At 41.9% G+C, this 20,477-nt stretch overlaps 1 protein-coding gene across 1 annotated transcript in view; it reads left to right on the top strand.

The window, feature by feature from the left end:
- The first annotated feature begins 17,385 nt into the window (after positions 1–17,385).
- Positions 17,386–20,477, top strand: part of LOC139450338 (uncharacterized) — a 57,534-nt gene continuing 54,442 nt past the window's right edge. Inside the window, exon 1 of the mRNA XM_071232016.1 lies at positions 17,386–18,713. Coding sequence (XP_071088117.1) covers positions 18,388–18,713 — 326 coding nt within the window. The 5' untranslated portion in view covers positions 17,386–18,387. The remainder of the gene's footprint in view (positions 18,714–20,477) is intronic.

The raw sequence follows: 20,477 nt of genomic DNA, 5'->3' as shown, positions 1-20,477 counted from the left end.
AGCCATGCGTTACCGCGCGCTTTAACCAAGTTAGCGGTTTATTGAAAGGCTCAATAGCGAGGAAAAGCTGTCGTGGCGTATCGATATATGGGCCCACGTTTATCGTATATCGTACCGTGGGTCAAGTATCGCGATGCATCGGAATATCGGCGTATAGTTTCACCCTTAGTCGACAGTATCCTGTGTGGTCGCCTTCAGACTGCTCATGGTTGGCGCGTCTGTCTCTGGTTCCATGACGTTGTATTAACTGGCGTTATCCATCACTTTGAAAACAAGTTGTTTAAAATGAGCAATAAATGAAGTTCCAACCAGTCTATGAACATATCTCCTCCTATAATTTCCTTATTGAAATCACCAGTTTTCTTTTTCACCTCGAAAACTACCACATATCCATCAATACGCCCCAGATCACGGGAGTCGGCCTGCAAAACAATGACCCGATTACCTTTACTTGTAGTTCTATGGGTGTTTTGTCCATCTGCCGATAGCCTTATATAGTCAGTGGAATGATTAATCAAAGTAAATGATCTGGAAGCCCTGACTGTGATAGTTATGAATTGTGCGGAGATAAGGATAAGGGTGAAAACTGGACTTTATAGTCAGTTAACTCCCTTGCCTCGGGAAGATGCTGTTGCCACGGGTCTCAATAACACTTGAAATGTTAGGATCAACCATGCCCATACGTAAGGAAATCTTTTCCTATTTCAATGCATATGTTTTTATCTAAATTAAAACTCGAAGTCAATAGTGTCTTTGCGCCTGGTCCCCAATAGTATTTGTTTAGATTGTTATCGAATAATAAATAAAATCCCCGATTTCACGCAGCCTGTAGACAGCCAATAACGGAGAACGAGTGCTCCCCACTCAACCGCGTGTGTGTAGTCCCTGGTAGAAGCGTTTAATGTGTCCGCGAAGACAAACCGGCCTTGTTTCAATCCAAACTGTTACTGAAATGACTACCGATAGGCAGCGGCGTTTATTTTCATTTCGCATTCTGTTTATTATCCTCCTGAAAGACGTGATGATAGTTTTCTTATCCTGGTGTGTTTCAGGGCTAGATAAACACTGATAGGTAAGATCATTAAATGAGTTTCAGTCTGTGTACATGGATGTAACATCATCACAGCGCAACAGGATCGGTCCGAGAACAACACGAAGCCTTGTACTTGTGTCACGGCCTCTGTGTGTGTGTGTGTGTGTGTGTGTGTGTGTGTGTGTCTCTCTCTCTATCTCTCTCTCTCTCCTCTTGTCTCCTCTGTTCTATCCTTGTACCTACCTGTCTCTCTGTCTCTCACTCTCTATCTCCTCTCGCTTCTCTCTTTCTCTTTCTGTGTCTATGTCCACCCTTTCTCTCTGTCCCTCTCTCTCCTCTCTCTCTGCATGTGTGTCTCTCTCTCCTCTCTCCGTATCTGTCACTGCTCTCTCTATGTCTTCCTCTTTTTGTGACTCTGTTTTCTCTCTGTTTCTCTTTCTCTTTCGCCCTCCCCTCTCCTTGTATCTCTTTCTCCTCCCCCCCCTGTGTGTTTGTCTACACCCTGTCTCTCTTTCTCTCTCGTTGTGTCTCTATCCTTTCTCTGTCTCATTCTGTCTCTCCCTCCTTCTTCTGTGTGTGTGTGTGTTCCCTCCCTCTCTCATCTCCCTGAATCTGTAGCTCTCCCCTCTCTCTCTCTCATTCTAAGGCTAGGTCCTCTTTGTCTCTCTCCTCTCTTCTTTCTCTCCCTCCACCTTTCCCCCTCCCTCTGTGTGTCTCTTATCTTTGTGTCTGTCTCTGTTTCTCTCTTTCTATCTGTCACTGTCATCTCGCTGTGTCTCGTTCTCTATTTCTCTCTCCCCTCATCTAATCTCTCTACCTCATTCTCTGTGCTTCTCTCTGTCTCTCCTTGTGTGTACCTGTCATCTCTCAGTGACTTTCCCCTCTCTCTTGTCTCTCTCGCCCTGGCTTTATCTGAAATACTGTTCAAAGAGGCGTCAAACCACTTACCCCTGCCCATCGGACCCCCCCCCCCCTTCCCCCACCCCCATATATAAGTAAATATAGCAATGGTTAGACGCCTATATTTCATCTTTACAGACGCGAAACAAATACATTTAATTTTAAAATAATTATATCCAACCAAACAAAACATTGAAAATAGTCACTGAAATAAAAAAGGATTACATTATCTTTAACGACCGCGGAAGCAAAAAACAGAAATAGGGAAAAAACCGAATGTTCAGTCGTGCTGAACGCCCATGACGGTCTCGCCATCACAGCACCTGAAACGTACCAGCGTGCTCCTCATCCTTCCTATCTGAACCACTCGCATCTGTATCTTTGCGTTGAGAGATAACCAGGTTTGTCAGCGGCAATGGGTCTCCAGCATAAAGACGTACATATATCGTATTGACACATTAGCACTTAGTCGCTACATCATCAACCTTTACCTGGCTCCCTAGCATCAACGCTTTGATGATAAGCGGTAAAATATGTGGTTTATTGCTTGAAAACTTTACAACTTGAAGAAAAAACAACTTTGATTTTCTTTACAGATATATGCTGCAATTCGCTGGAGGAAACGCAAACGACGTGTACAGTAAACTACGGTTATAACGAATACGCTTATAACGAACTTACGGATATAACGAACTTACTTTTCTGGTCCCGACTATTTGCTGTAGTTATGCTGTATATATGCTTATAACGAACTACGGTTATAACGAACTAAAATTAGTAGTCCCTTTGAGTTCGATATAACCGTACTTTACTGTACATTATTTCAAGTGTATGTAAGGTAGTCTTTCTATACTAATATAGCATAGTTACATCTATGAAAGTCTTCAGTTTTCTACGGCACTATAACAGTTTGATTCTGTCGACAGAGACTTTTATCTGAAGGAATTACTTCAAGTTTCGAATGCTTAGTTTCAGGTCAAGAACTGTGCCCTTTATTCCATTAGGTTCCCCATTATTTTCACACAAACAAACGTAATCTCCGACTGGTCAGAATTCTTCGGTCAAGGGTGAAAATATCAAGAACATGCAAGAGCATATGTTTCAAAATGTATATTTCAGTAATTTTACAACTTTTCTGAAACCCTGTCCATTATTTGAAAGATTGAGTACAAATCATTAAGACGTTAATATATGTAATATATTTTCATTTTGTTTTTTGTATAGGATAGTACAATGGTTCAGGCAGATTTTAATACCCAGTTATACTGGTTTTATTGTCACAATTCAATGGAATTAGTGTTTTACCTACTCACAAGATTTGAAAATGAAGTAAAAAAACATGATTTTTACCAATGTTTCCACTGAGAATTAGAATTACAGTTAAATGAAACAAAATGTTTGCCAAATTCAGATAACCGAACACATAACCTGTAATCAAAGACATAATTTGGATAGTTTAATGACTTAATAAAAATGTTACAGCCAATTTTGTCAAATTATGCATTTTTCCTTCAATTTATGCAATTTTGACCCCCTGAAAATTCCTGCACAAACTTGCAAGCTTACCCAATGAAAACTGTGTACAGATACCTCCTTTATGCAATAGAAAAGGTTTAAGGTATACAGGAAAATGTGGGAACTAAAATCTAAACTAAGCCTCATTTCCGCTGGTGGCCAACTGACTATTATGGCCCTTATGATCTTCCAATAGATTCTGGGCACAGAGCGGGGGAAAATGTGCGGACTACGTAACTTCCGTTACCTTATTAGTCGCCATGAATATGCAGATTATCTAGTTCAGGTCGATAGAGAAACTTTACTTGGGGACCACGGTTTATATCGTTGGCCATTGATAGATGGGGGTGAGGCAATATTAAAAAAAGATGCCAGAAGTAAGTATCAACACTTTGCAACTCTTTACTTACAGCAGACGGAACATTTAGGGGAAATTGAAATTGTCGAAGTGAGCACTTCCTGGTTAATGATTTACGTTAATAGACAGCCGCTAAGAGGCGTGTCCCGCGTGAACTACCGGAAATCACAAATGCCGCCATACGATGAATGACGCGGTACCACGGGGTGCGAGTATACTAATTATGTTTAAATGAAAGACCCCAAATAAAATAAATATATACAACGGCTTTTGATTTCTTTTAATCCTATCATTTTCAGACACTGGGTGATGAAATGTAACATCAAAGTGTTTCGTTGTCATGGTAGAAAAAATTGGACAAATCTTTCATTTTTTTGTTTGCATAAGGATTGAAATATCTATACGTTTTGTAGATTGTCTAACTGAACATTTCGTTCATTATACACATTGACTGTAACATATATGTCAACAGAAGTTTGTGTGACACGTTTAGGATATACGCTGGGATATTATCAAAATGTGACTACTAACGACAATATTCAACAGCGTGAATTATCCATCACTACTACATCAATCAGTGAGTGAGTGAGTGAGTTGGGTTTAACGCCGCTTTTAACATTATTCCAGTTATATCACGGCGTGTCAGCCTAACGTTGGAGGAAAGCTCGAAGTGATGCAGGTCTCATCACTTCGGTGAAACCCACGAGCACGGGTATGGTGTAGACAAACCTAGAAACATAATCGGGGCGAACCGGGATTTGAACCCACAATCATAGGTTTCTGACGTACCCAAGGGACGCAACTCTGCACAGCGAATCGCGGCGCCTTCGACGACTGGGCCACCTGTGCCCCTACATCAATCAGACAAATTTTCTTGAACGTTGTTTCAATGATATCACATCCTACTTTATTGATAATATTCTATAATCTCGGTGTGTTTTCGTGCATACGTGCCTGTGCATGTGTTTGTCTGTGTGTGCACGTGTGCGTGTGCGTGTGCGTGTGCGTGTGCGTGTGTGCATTGACAATCTGATTGGCGGGCACCCCACTGCAAATGTAGGGATTACCATTGCTGCCTAACTGTTACCTCATAAAGTTGTTTGTTTATTTGTTATTTAATCCCCGCAATGCGACAACTCAGTGATTGACACCATGAGCATCGATGTATGACATGCACCAACCAAGTCACCGAGCCGCACCACCCGATCCCGTTAGTCGCCTCTCACGACAAGCAGGGGCTGCTAAAGATCAATTCCATCCCGGATCTTTGCGGTGAACGTTATGCGATGTTTTGAAATCAAACATTCTGATGAGAATATAATCTGCATTTGTCAGCGTACATTAAAAAGTAATTACTTACGAAATAAAGATTGTGTGTGTATATATTGTCTGGTTAACATTTTCCCACAAAGCAAAACAGGAAAATATCCAAGGTGGTATAAATAACGATAAAGCCCATACAACACACATGTAGGATACAAATGGACGGTCAATGAAATTCGAAAACTCTTTGATAAAAGTTACCAAAATTCACACTATTTGTCTCATTCCATCAAGGATTAGTTCTCCAAATTCACTAGGTCTTAACATTCTTCTGTATCATACAATCTCAGCTCCACAAATTTAATTTCAACAGGTTTCATTTCCAACTCATTTATTGCAAACAGGCGATGATCCGGGGTAGAATAGGTCTACAGCAACACATGCTTGCTGTAAAAGGCGACTATGCTTATCGTAAGAGGCGACTAACGGGATGGGTGGTCGGGTTCGCTGACTTGGTTGATGCATGTAATCCTATCCCAATTGCGTGGATCGATGCTCATGATATCAATCACTGGATTTTATGGTCCAGACTCGATTATTTACAGACCGCCGTCATGGAATATTGTTGAGTGCGGGCGTTAAACAACAAACAAACCAACCATCATATTGCAAACTAGTCTATGCCAGTTAGTAGGAAACGCATCCAATGTTTGAGTGAGTGGGGTTTTACGCCGCTTTTAGCAATATTCCAGCAATATCACGGCGGGGGACCCCAGAAATGGGCTTCACACATTGTACCCATGTCGGGAATCGAGCCCGGGTCTTCGGCGTGACGAGCGAACGCTTTAACCACTAGGCTACCCGACCGCCCCATCTAATGTTTGAAACTAGCGGTTACTGAACATTACTGATCAGAAGGACCCGCCCTTTCTTCCTAACCTGCTGTGAAGTGTTTGACCTGAATAGTTACGCGTTGTAGTTCAAGCGTCTGGCCTTGGTACTACTATGTGAATCGTGTTAGATGCTACTCTGCGTTGGTCGGCTGCTGACTTTGGACGCGTGGCAGTTTATAATTCTGTTAACGTTATAAGCAGTCAGTTGATTACTTTGACTCTACAAACAGTAGTCCCGCTTCAGAAAAGGTTTTTCATCTCAACATATACATCGGTTTTGATTAAAATGATTGTTTGTCACTAAACTATTGCTGAGAACATGTCGTCAACAGATCCTAGATAAGTTCTAACAGTATTCCAGCTGCGTTGATATAATTCAGACAATAGAACCTAGAGATGTTAAATAACAATATCCTGCTACAGTGATATCATTCACCCAATAGAACCTAGAGATGTTTAACAACAATATCCTGCTATATTGGTATCATTCAGACAATAGACCTAGAGATGTTAAACAACAATATCCTGCTACGTTGATATCATTCAGAAAATAGAACCTAGAGATGTTTAACAACATATCCTGCTACAGTGATATCATTCAGACAATAGAACTGAGTGATGTTTAACAACAATATCCTGCTACATTGATAACATTTAGACAATAGCACCTAGAGATGTTTAACAACAATATCCTGCTATATTGGTATCATTCAGAAAATAGAACCTAGAGATGTTTAACAACAATATCCTGCTACATGGATACTCAGACAACAGAACCTAGAGATGTTTAACAACAATATCCTGCTATATTGGTATCATTCAGGCAATAGAACCTAGAGATGTTTAACAACAATATCCTGCTATATTGGTATCATTCAGACAATAGAACCTAGAGATGTTTAACAACAATATCCTGCTATATTGGTATCATTCAGACAATAGAACCTAGAGATGTTTAACAACAATATCCTGCTACTTTGATGTCATTCAGACAGAAGATCGTAGGGATGTTTAACAACAATATCCTGCTCCATTGATATCATTCAGACAACGTATCCTAGAGATCATATCGCTAATTACATTAACCCCCAAACAGTCATAGACCGCCTCCGTGGTCTAGTGGTAGAGCGTCCACCCGGAGAGCGGAAGGTCCGGGGTTCGATCCTCGGCCGCGTCATACCAAAAGACGTTAAAAGATGGTACTTGTTGTTACACTGTCTGGCACTCGGCATTAAGGGGCTAAAACAAGGACTGGTCGGCTCGGAGTCAGTATACTGTGTCTAAGTGGTGTATTCATGTAAAACTTCGGCATGGTATCTCAGTGAGCTAGCACTATAAATAGGCATCAGTCCGGACTAGTACAAACAGCCATACAGACACACACACGTACATGCACGTCGCTATATAAGTAATCTTCGACACCTCACCCAAATAGTCATATTGTTCAGACAGTGCACCCAAGGTATGTTGAGTAAACGGTAATGGTCTGCGCTCTAGACATGTGCTGCTATTCATCAGACATGTAAACGCCCGAAAGAACATCCAAGTTTTCATTTCACGCCCACTTAACCCCATGTGCGCGCAGGCAAAGAACATTTACAAAACAGGAAGCAAGTGCAGTTTTAAAACGAAAACAGGAATAGTTCTTATTTTTTAAAAATATATTAATTCAATTTACTTAGTCTTAATACATGGTTTTCTAATTCATTGTGACGTAAGAAAAACCATACGCCATACATGTTTTCATAGCGAAACGAATTCACATGCTCTGAGCGGTTTTACACTAAAGTCATTGAAACGTGGGCACGTTGTCAGAGCAAGTGACGTAATGTGTGAAGATATTTACGTTTATCAACTCCATCTCTCGCAAACTCCCGCTTATGCTTGTAACCTCATCATTTTATAGGACAACGCTATACTCTTACATCAGCAGCACATACCGATAATAAACGAAGCAGTAAAGGATGGTTTATATTTTGTCTTTTGATAAAACCGAACGGCATAGAACTGATAAAAGAAATCGGTGAAGGGAAATGTTCTCATCGTTTAATTGATAAAACATTCTTCACTTTGAGTGACGCTTACAGCGATAGTATTTCACGTTGACTGACAGCTATCGATGCCTGTTGCACATGGAGGCTTTGGAACACGACTGCAGCATGGGGAGAGCTTCAAATGTGTTACATGGTTCTGGTGTTTTTTTTACTATCTCTCATGCGCAACACGTCCTACCATCACACTTGGAAGTTGTTTAATGCAAGCATGATGCATGAATTTTGAACAAACCATTTGCGTGCTCAGCGCAGAGCAAATGCTCCAGTTCAATAGGAGTTAGCCATTAGGGTCACGCTTTGTGTAATTATATTTTGATTATGTACTCCAACCCTTGGTCGGGGGTTTGAGAAGAGAGACATTTGCGTGAAAATGTTGATTTTTGACACGTTTCATGGAACTCGAGTACGAGGGATGGCTGAAAAGTTCTGAGCCTAACGACGATTGACAGCGTTGATGACTGTTTATTATTTTCCAGCATGAAGTTTATAAACGTTCACACAAGTCTGCCAACGCCGCTACAGTGTCTGGATCACTCAGGTGTAGGAGGCTGATGGTGTAAAAAGTCCACCACACCAAAAACGACACAATTTGCTTTTTGCTTGCCAGACAGTTCTTACTTCACATTTTTGGGAGTGGTGAAAATCTGACGGTGCTAAATCTGGATGTTCCAATGAGTTCAATGTCACAGTCACGTATTGCAGCCATGATGACAAGAGACTTGTGGACACTCCATTGTCCTGATGGAATAAAACACCTTTAGTGAGGTTCCCATGGCGTTTAGCCCTGGCATTATCACCCAGTTGCCAAAGAAGATAACAATAACAATGGTCATTAATGCCCTGACCTTTCGGGAGGTAATCCACCAGCAGGATTCCTTTGAAATCCCGAAAACTGAACACTTTGGAGGAGAAGACGTTAGATGTTTCCATCTTGTTTGACATATGTCTGACTGTGTTTAGTCCCCTTGCTGCTAATGGTTACCATGACCATAGTTACAAATCATTCAACAAATTCAGCTGGGTCTGCTTCAAATCGACCTAAATTCTCAGGAGAGATGGTGAACGTTTTGTGTCAGGAGAACCCAATGGGCCAGCACCTTTGTCATGTCAGTTCATTCCTCAGACTGTTCTCAACTCCCTCATGAGAGATGCCCACTGTATTGACCCTCCAACATGAGTCCATGGTCATGTATTTCATTAACATTTTACTTAGTGGTGGCCAATGATGGTCTTTCTGGTCTTGACTTATTTTCAATGCTTCCCCTTCCCCGCTGCTCACCTCTTCTCACAGGCAAAGGGACCCGTGAAGATCCGGGGTAGAATTATAGGTCTTCATCAACCAATGCTTGCCGTAAAAGGCGACTATGCTTGTCGTAAGGGGCGACAAACGGGATCGGGTGGCCAGGCTCGCTGACTTGGTTGATGCATGTCATCGATCCCAATTGCGTTGATCGATGTTCATGATGTAAATCACTGGATTGTCTGGTCCGGATTCGATTATTTTACAGACCGCCATCATATAGCTGGAATATTGTTGAGTGCGGCGTTAAGCAAGAAACAAACAAACTTTGGCAAAGGAATGAACATCATCTCCAAAAGTCAACACCATATTCGCATGGATGGCTGTTGAAATTAGCCCTTAGAGTTGGCGATGCTTGATGACAGAGTGGTAGCCAATTTCGTCCATTTTCACCAACAGAATTTCTATTCATTTCGATGCCAGCATAAATGTACTGCATGATTGTTCATTGGAACATGTAAACATGGTTTCTACTTCATGCAAACTCCTCAGTATGTACTTTATCGGGATATAAAGAAACACTTTGCCTTTCACTTTGTTTTTGTTATTTCCAGACGAACTACTGGCACTCGTCCTCTTATCATGATCCCGGTAAACAACATCGTGGCCGCGATGGGTATGGGACCGTTGCAGCTAGGTTACTGAGTGGAGTTGTGCTTCCAGCTGCATCAGCTTGTCTTGAATTTCCCCGATTATGTATCCTCCTTGGTTTGTCAGCACCATACCTGAACTGGCTGGTTACACTGAAATGCTGTGTGACTAAGGACGTCTTTGGAATACAGACATTCTCCTATGCCAAACCGTTCGGCTACATCATAAGAGTGAGTGAGTGAGTGAGTTGGGTTTAACGCCGCTTTTAACAGTATTCCAGTCATATCGCGGCGTGTCAGCTTAATGTGGGAGGAAAGCCCGAAGTGATGCAGGTCTCAGACGTGTACAAATTCGGTGAAACCCACGAGCACGGGTATGGTGCAGACGTGTACCACTTCGGTGAAACCCACGAGCACGGGTATGGTGCTGACAAACCTAGAAACATAATCGGGGCGAACCAGGATTCGAACCCACAATCATAGGTTTCTGGCGTTTCCAAGGGACGCAACTCTGCACAGCGAATCGCGGCTCCTTAGACGACTGGGCCACCCGTGCCCCCACATCATAAGAACACATTCAAGGACTGTTTTGGTATATAGACATCAACTGCGCTGTTTCCGATTATGTCGAAAGAGAAGAAGATATAGGGGAGTTGCTGGTCAAAATGACTCTACATTATAATTGGCCATCGAGTCGCATGGGACGTTTGCATCTGTATCAAAGTGAGATTCAAGGTGTCATCGTATGTATGACACAAATGTCTTTTTGTCTGTTATTTAGGCCGCACTTAGCACTATTCCAGATGTTAAACGGACTGTAAATTATCGAGTCTGGACATACCAGTGATTGATATTATGAGCATCGTTCTGTGGAATCGGGGTACGCTGACAGGCATTCAACAAAGTTACCAACTGAAGCCATTCCACTCGGTGAATGTAGCCGTGGATCCTGCTCATTGTCGGTAGCCGTGGAGTCGAGATGTATTGTTGACCACCACAACTCCTTACATCGCCGAAATCATGTGAAGAAGTATGAAATATGACGGTATAAATCACTATAGTTCAGGTACTACATCTAGATGTATTATGTTTATGTTGACCCTTTGAACAGAACATTCTGAACTGCTCATCACAGCTTTGAATAATTGATATTTCAATCCCGTTTCGAGTATTTCACATCACCCTCTTATTATTGTTATATTTTTCAGGATTTCGTCGTCAAATTAATGATGTGTTATCGATTTATTTCTCTTTTCTTTCTTTAAAGACCAAGCTAGATCTGGAATATTGATGGGTGGGTTTAAAAAGTCACTTTATAAATATATAAGGCTTACAATGTTTTACTTTGGCACAGAAGGTACACTGAAACAGATCTATGTCAGTATATCATATATCCTGATTCGGATAACCGTGAAACCAATTTAATATTCATCAACCACAAAAATGTATGTATTTTAACACTAAACATTCATAATTCAATGACAAAGGTAGATGCGTGTCTATCTACCAAATTTTACAATATGTTACCATTGTGTGGATTGAGCTATGCCAACACTAGCTCTGGGATGAGTTGTTTCTGTAGTCACCTTGTCTGACCAGAAGTAGCTCCAGTGTTCATGTAACACTACTTGTCTAGTCTGACCAGAAGTAGCTCCAGTGTGGATGTAACACTACCCGTCTAGTCTGACCAGAAGTACCTCCATTGTGGATGTAACACTACCCGTCTAGTCTGACCAGAAGTTCCCCCAGTGTGGATGTAACACTACCCGTCTAGTCTGACCAGAAGTACCTCCATTGTGGATGTAACACTACCCGTCTAGTCTGACCAGAAGTTCCCCCAGTGTGGATGTAACACTACCCGTCTAGTCTGACCAGAAGTACCTCCAGTGTGGATGTAACACTACTCGTCTAGTCTGACCAGAAGTACCTCCAGTGTGGATGTAACACTACCCGTCTAGTCTGACCAGAAGTACCTCCAGTGTGGATGTAACACTACTTGTCTAGTCTGACCAGAAGAAGCTCCATTGTGGATGTAACACTACTTGTCTAGTCTGACCAGAAGTACCTCCAGTGTGGATGTAACACTACCCGTCTAGTCTGACCAGAAGTAGCTCCAGTGTGGATGTAACACTATCTATCTATCTAACATTATCCGTCTAGTCTGAACAGAAGTAGCTCCAGTGTGGATGTAACACTACCTGTCTAGTCTGACCAGAAGAAGCTCCAGTGTGGATGTAACACCACCCGTCTAGTCTGACCAGAAGTAGCTCAAGTGTGGATGTAACACTATCTATCTATCTATCTAACATTATCCGTCTAGTCTGACAAGAAGTTGCTCCAGTGTGGATGTAACAATGTCCGTCTAGTCTGACAAGAAGTTGCTAAAATGTTGATCTAACAATGTCCATCTAGTCTGACAAGAAGTTGCTCAAATGTTGATCCAACAATGTCCGCCTAGTCTGACAAGAAGTAGCTCCAGTGTGGATGTAACAATTACCACTTAGTCTGACAGAGGGCAAGAAACAATATCCATCTGAAATAGATATCTCCAAAGATGAATGGCCCGTGTGCGAAATACGCTACAGTCGGAAAGCGCACGTTAAATCTCCAAACTAAGTAAGATGAATGGCTGACAGGTAATGCCGGGTACATTCAACAAGAAACATTAGTACCACACTCGATATCCTTGTAGTGCTTGTTGCCTCATCCACGTGGGCAACAACAAAGGCGTGCACAGATGCAGGTGAAGCGATGACTGGGGCATGTCGTCACTCAGACCGTCTCTCAGGCATTGTCTTTTTGCTGGCGTAGATAAACACACGTATCATCACATATCCTTTACGTTGTGCTGCAATATATGTGACGGGTTATCTGATGATACAAAACAAAACATGATGAGTGAGTGAGTGTATCTGGGATTAACAGCTTCATATATAGAGTGAGTGAGTGAGCGAGTGAGTGAGTGAGTGAGTGAGTGCGTGCGTGCGTGCGTGGGTGGGTGGGTGGGTGGGTGAGTGAGTGAGTGAGTGAGTGAGTGAGTGCGTGCGTGCGTGCGTGCGTGCGTGGATGGGTGGGTGGGTGAGTGAGTGAGTGAGTGAGTGAGTGAGTATAGCTTTACGAATCCCACACGCACGGGTACGATCCATATTTGTTTGTTTGTTTGTTGTTTAACACCGCACTCGGGAATATTCCAGCTTTATGACGACGGTCTGTAAATAATCGAGTCTGGACGAGAAAATCCAGTGATTGGCAGGATTGCCTGGCTCAGTCGCGAAAACTACGGTGTATTACAGGTCGTAGGCGTTTATCATTTAGGTGAAACTCCCAAGTTCGTGAATCTGAGAATGTTAGGGGACCTCATCACATTAAAGGGGCGCATCTCTGTTTTCATCCTCGATCATGCACAGTGTTATATCTCCAGTGCCTTGAAACCGCCTCCGTGGTATATAGTGGTAGAACGTCATACCAAAAGAGTTAAAATATGGTGCTTGTTGTTACCCTGTCTGGCGCTCGGCATTAAGGGGCTAAAACAAGGACTGAAGTCAGTATACTGTGTCCGAATGGGGTATTCGTGTTACGAGTAAACTGCGGCGTGGTATCTCACTGGACCAGCACTATAAAATTCGCATTATTCCGGACTAGTACAAACAGCCACACACACACACACACACACACACAGCCACACACACACACACACACACACACACACACACACACACACACACACACACACACACAGCCACACACACACACACACACACACAGCCACACACACACAGCCACACACACACACACACACACACACTATAATCTTGGACGCAACGTTAAACCCCATTTCACCCCATCTCACCTATATGGTGCTTGTTGTTACCCTGTCTGGCGCTCGGCATTAAGGGGCTAAAACAAGGACTGAAGTCAGTATACTGTGTCCGAATGGGGTATTCGTGTTACGAGTAAACTGCGGCGTGGTATCTCACTGGACCAGCACTATAAAATTCGCATTATTCCGGACTAGTACAAACAGCCACACACACACACACACACACACACACACACAGCCACACACACACAGCCACACACACACACACACACACACACACACACACACACACACACACACACACACACACACACACACACACACACACACACACACACACACACACACACACACAGCCACACACACACACACACACACACACACAGCCACACACACACACACACACACACTATAATCTTGGACGCAACGTTAAACCCCATTTCACCCCATCTCACCTATTATGTTTTGAATACCCTTGAACCATTCGCCACTATAGCTTCGTTTTAAGAGCGATTCGTATGGCTCGAGGTTAGTGATTAATCTCACGAGAGCGAGGAGTTCTGTGCTAACTTAGATCGAGGAGCGATGACGTGGTGACGTCACTTCTGAAACGAAGTCATGACGCAAAAATGTGTCCAGGGTACTTTTTATAATAGAATGTACTGTGGTACGCGAAATGCGATGCCTCAGAAAACTAGACCACACATGCCTTTGCAAATAGATGAGTAATTCACATGCTGCAGGTGATATGGTAGTTATATCGCCTCATTCCTCTAAAGTTATAAACCTGACACCTGTGATATAACTGACATACTTACACATTCCATCAATGTTATAAAACCTTATTCCTGTGATATGACTGAAATACTTACACATTCCTCTGACGTTATAAAACCTGACCTTGTGATATAAGTGACATATGAATACACAATGCCATTTAGAAAGTGGTCAAATGTAACTAATGTTATATTTGGGATAACAAGTACAGATTCTAGTACTTTTTGGGGTTGAGTCCCGTCCGGGATTCGAACCCACACCTGCCAGGGGGAGGCACGTAATCGCCAGCACACAAAGTTAGCGATCTAACCCACTCAGCCACCGAGGCTTCCACAAAATGAAAGTCCGACAACTGGTAGTCTAGATCACGTACTTTGAGTACCCCCCTGACAAGTGTAAATTGGCACGGCTCCCATGGCCGAAAGCTATGAATACACAATGCCATTTAGAAAAGTACTAGAATATGTACTTTACTAAGAAAGTGTTATCCCAAATATAACATTAGTTACATAAGTGACATATATACACATTCCTCAAACGTTATAAATCTTGACCCCTCTGGTATAACTGACATACTTACCGATCCCTCAAACGTTATAAAACCGTATTCCTGTGATATAACTGACATACTTGCACACTCCTCAAACGTTATAAACCATAGTACCTGTGATATAAGTGATATGCTTATACATGCTTCCAACGTTATAAAACCTGACCCTGTGATATAACTGACACACGTACACTTTGCCCCTGTGATATAAATGACATAATTACACATTCCCCCAACGTCAAGAAACACGACCATTGTGATATAACTGACATATTTATACACTACTTTAACGTTATAAACCTGACCCTGTGATATAACTGACACACGTACACTTTGCCACTGTGATATAAATGACATAATTATACATTCCTTCAACGTCACGAAACACGACCCTAGTGATATAACTGACATATTTATACATTTCTTTAACGTTATAAACCTGACCTCTGTGGTATAACTGACATACTTATACATTCCTTCAACGTCAAGAAACACGACCATTGTGATATAACTGACATATTTATACACTACTTTAACGTTATAAACCTGACCTCTGTGGTATAACTGACATACTCACACATTCCTCAAACGTTATACAACCGTATTCCTGTGATATATCTGACATACTTATACATTCCTCAAACGTTATAAACCATGACACCTGTGAAATAACTGACATGCTAGTACATTCATCCAACGTTATAAAACCTGACCACTGTGATAATACTGACACACTCACACATTCCTCCTTCAGTGTTATATCCCTAATACCTGTTATATAACTGTCATTCTTACACTATCCTCCAACGTAATTTACCTGACACCCGTGAAAGAATTGACACACTTACACATTCTTCCAATGTTATAAAACCTGACCCCTGTGATACAACTGACACACTTACACATTCTTCCAATGTTATAAAACCTGACCTCTGTGATACAACTGACACACTTACACATTCTTCCAATGTTATAAAACCTAACCTCTGTGATATAACTGACACACTTATACACTCCTTCAACGTTATATACCTAACATCTGTCATATAACTGACATGTTTAAACATTCACCTTACGTTATAAAACCTGACCCCTATGATATAACTGACTTACTTACACACATTCCTCCAACGTTATAAAACCTGATCCCAGTGATATAACTGACACACTTACACATTCCTCCAACGTTATAAAACCTGACACCTGTGATATAACTGACTTACTTACACACATTCCTCCAACGTTATAAAACCTGATCCCAGTGATATAACTGACTTACTTACACACATTCCTCCAACGTTATAAAACCTGATCCCAGTGATATAACTGACACACTTACACATTCCTCCAACGTTATAAAACCTGACACCTGTGATATAACTGACTTACTTACACACATTCCTCCAACGTTATAAAACCTGATCCCTGTGATATAACTGACACACGTACACATTCGTCCAACATTATAAAACCTGACCCCTGTGATATAACTGACTTACTTATACACATTCCTCCAACGTTATAAAACCTGACACCTGTGATATAACTGACTTACTTACACATTCCTCCAACGTTATAAACCTGACACCTGTGAAAACATTGACATACCTATACATTCCTCTAACGTTTTGAAACCTAACAGCTGTGAAAACATTGACATACCTACACATTCCTCTAACGTTTTGAAACCTAACACCTGTGTTATAACTGACACATACACATTCCTCTTACGTTATAAAAACTGACACCTGTGAAATAATTGCCATGCATACACATTCCTCTAACGGTATAAACCTGACAATTGTGAAATAATTGCCCTTATGCTGAAAGGCGTTAAACCCTTTATCATTTACACGCATAATAAGATGTCCCCAAAGGCTGACATTTATCGCCTAGGAAATCTTTTATTACACAATTCATTTCTCTCCTCTAAAAATAAAACAATTAGTTTTCATGATGATGAGTTCATTGTTAAATAGATCTGGCTGGTATTGGCTAGACTTACTTTGATATATATCTAGGCTGGTTTTCTTTTCATAAAAGACATATATTCCACAGTCATGGTGCAGGGCTAATGTCCAACAATGCATGATGTCATAAAATAAAGCAATAAATGATCTGACACATCATTACAACGTATCGTGCGTAAGTTTACCATCTTGACAGGTTATCGGAACAGGGCAGAGTCAGCTCCATGCGATTGAACTACATGGCTTAATGACCTTGCCTTGAATGAAGCTAGTGGATGCGATATGTCACTCCAAACTGAGGCTTCGTGGACCATGAGATCTCCCAGTTGACGTGTGTAGGGATGTGAAGTGCGAATATTGATTTGTGTCCTATATGGCGAACGGTATGGACACGGAGGCGCACAGCGCTTTGCCTTCACGGGTGTAGTATGGGTGGGTCTCCCAGTCAGCTGATTCCACGCTTATGTCGTCGTGGAACCTTCCAACCTCTGTGCTTCTTTGTGTTTTTTGGCGGAAACAGACGACGTTGATTACGCATTTATGTCAACCTCCTGACGTTCATTCACTCGCTATGGAGATGTATGGATTATTTTATGGGACAGTGCAGTTAAGTCTCTGATAGAGAGTTGATTGAAATATAGTGTTGTGAAGTGTTCTGGTTGTGTTGTGTGTACCTCCACATGCAGTTGCCAGGCCTCCTCCAGATCCTGGTGTCGCGCGATGCATGTCTGCCGGAGGCGACTTCAGCCAAACGTCCCTTATGTCGGAGGTGCAAGGCTGGTAGTGAAGCCGACGATAGCGAGCGTATACAGGAAGCGTCTGAGCGGCTCGGAGATAGATATATTAGAAGCGTTGCCAACGACAGACAAGTATTGACTGTAGTCGAGGCTGAATGAACTGTAAACTCCCTCAGAGACAGACATATCCCACAGGCTTTTATATTCACCACAAATGCATTGTTTTCTTCCGTGGTGTAGAGTCCAGATCGCATTTACCCGTAGCATTGATCAGCACGCGAGGGTAGTCAACTCAGGCCTACTGACGGAGACGGGGATACAGAGAAGAGGCTCGGGATTGAATCGATTGGGGGAGGTGATTTGACTCAGGTGCGAGAAAATTGGAGAGGTCTGTTGCGCTGGCATGAAAACAGTGCATTGATTAGACAGAATGGTGAACCGATGAAATACGTGTGGTCATTCCAAGTCAATGTCCTTGGGATAGGCATCCTTCGTTGAATCGTGTGCGCGGGACTGACGCTTCTCGCGCGGTGATTGGAAGTAGCTCATCCGTCGCACGGCCAGGTAAGCGGACGGACAAAAAGCCCGCGAGAGTGTCGTCTGCTATCAGCTGTAGCAGCCGACGACATGGGCAGAAGCAGACGATCGTGGGTGCAACACTTGTTACTTGTGCACGTGTGTCTGGTCGTCCTGCTTTCTCAGTGTGAATGTCTCTCGGAGAGAAAGTTGTCCGAGTTTGAGGAAGTTGTGAAGAAGGTCCTCCATTGTAGAAATGTACCCGCCGCGTCGGTAACGCTCGTGCAAGATGGGAAAGTGTTGATGAAGAGATCGTTTGGAAAGGCCGACCCGGAGAAGAATATTCATGCCAAGGATGACACCAAATTTTGCATTGGATCATTAACGAAGGCATTTACTTCAACGATTTTGGCCAAGCTTGTAACGGAGAGAAAAAAGTGAGTATTAAAATTCACTGCATGTTGACATCGTGCTACTTTATTATCTATTGCATAACGAAAGTAATACGTTTCAATATTGAAGTCTGTTATTCAGAGGCGTTGAAAGTGTGCCCCGATAGTACGGAAATGCTTGTCGTATAATCATCGTAACGGTAAATTTCATCCTCTAAGGTTGCATTTTCAATCATTTACACAAAAAAAGTTATGATTACAAGATTAGACATTTTCACAGTAACTGTGTTTACTCAAGGAGAAAACTGTTCTATTTAAAACTTTATAAAACGCATACAGAGGTCTGATGTTAGGTGTTACCGACCAACTTCTTTACGACTGATACGTACTGCTTGTGACAAACATACTCGGTCATGAATAGGCCTAGGTCTATCACTTATAGCGGTCATGCTAGGTTACTTGGTTGATTGTGTGTCATCGTACCTCCACATCGTTTGATGTTCATGATATCAACCAGTGGTTTGTCTGGCCAAGACTCGATTTTTATTAAAGGCATCCGTAATATACTGGTATATTACTTACTGCAGCGTAAAACAACATGAAGTAAAACACGTGCATGTGTCATTCCAAGTCATAGATGGAGTAAAACACGTGCATGTGTCATTCAACTATCATAGATGAAGTAAAACACGTGCATGTGTCATTCCAAGTCATAGATGAAGTAGTACACACGTGCATGTGTCATTCCAATATCATAGCTGAAGTAAGACACGTACATGTGTCATTCCAAGTCATAGATGAAGTAGTACACACGTTCATGTGTCATTCCAATACACACGTGCACATGTCATTCAACTATCATAGATGAAGTAAAACGCGTGCATGTGTCATTCTAATTTCATAGATGAAATAAAACACGTGCATGTGTTATTCCAATAGCATAGATGAAGTAAAACACGTGCATGTGTCATTCCAATAGCAACGATGAAGTAAAACACGTGCATGTGTCATTCCAATAGCAACGATGAAGTAAAACAAGTGCATGTGTCATTCCAATAGCAAAGATAAAATAAAACACGTGCATGTGTCATTCCAATATCATAGATGAAGTAAAACACGTGCATGTGTCATTACAATATCATAGACGAAATGGGCGGTCGGGTAGCCTAGTGGTTAAAGCGTTCGCTCGTCACGCCGAAGACCCGGGTTCGATTCCCGACATGGGTACAATGTGTGAAGCCCATTTCTGGTGTCCCCCGCCGTGATATTGCTGGAATATTGCTAAAAGCGGCGTAAAACCATACTCACTCACTCACAGACGAAGTAAAACACGTGCATGTATCACTTTAGTGTCATAGATAAAATAGAACACACGTGTATATGCCTTTCCAATATTATAGATGAACACACGTGCTTGTGTCATTTTAACGCCATAGATGACGTTGAACACACTTGTATGTGACATTCCTAACAATAGATGAAGTGGAACACACGTGTATGTGACATTCCTAACAATAGATGAAGTGGAACACACGTGTATGTGACATTCCTAACAATAGATGAAGTGGAACACACGTGTATGTGACATTCCTAACAATAGATAAAGTGGAACACACGTGTATGTGTCATTCCTAACAATAGATGTAGTGGAACACACGTGTATGTGACATTCCTAACAATAGATGAAGTGGAACACACGTGTATGTGACATTCCTAACAATAGATGAAGTGGAACACACGTGTATGTGACATTCCTAACAATAGATGAAGTGGAACACACGTGTATGTGACATTCCTAACAATAGATAA

This window comes from Haliotis cracherodii, unplaced genomic scaffold (genome assembly GCF_022045235.1).
Source record: "Haliotis cracherodii isolate W230 unplaced genomic scaffold, xgHalCrac1.p SCAF_8, whole genome shotgun sequence".
Classification (NCBI taxonomy): domain Eukaryota; kingdom Metazoa; phylum Mollusca; class Gastropoda; order Lepetellida; family Haliotidae; genus Haliotis; species Haliotis cracherodii.
The sequence above is the reverse complement of the archived record's forward strand: the minus strand, read 5'-3'. Positions and strand labels throughout refer to the sequence as shown.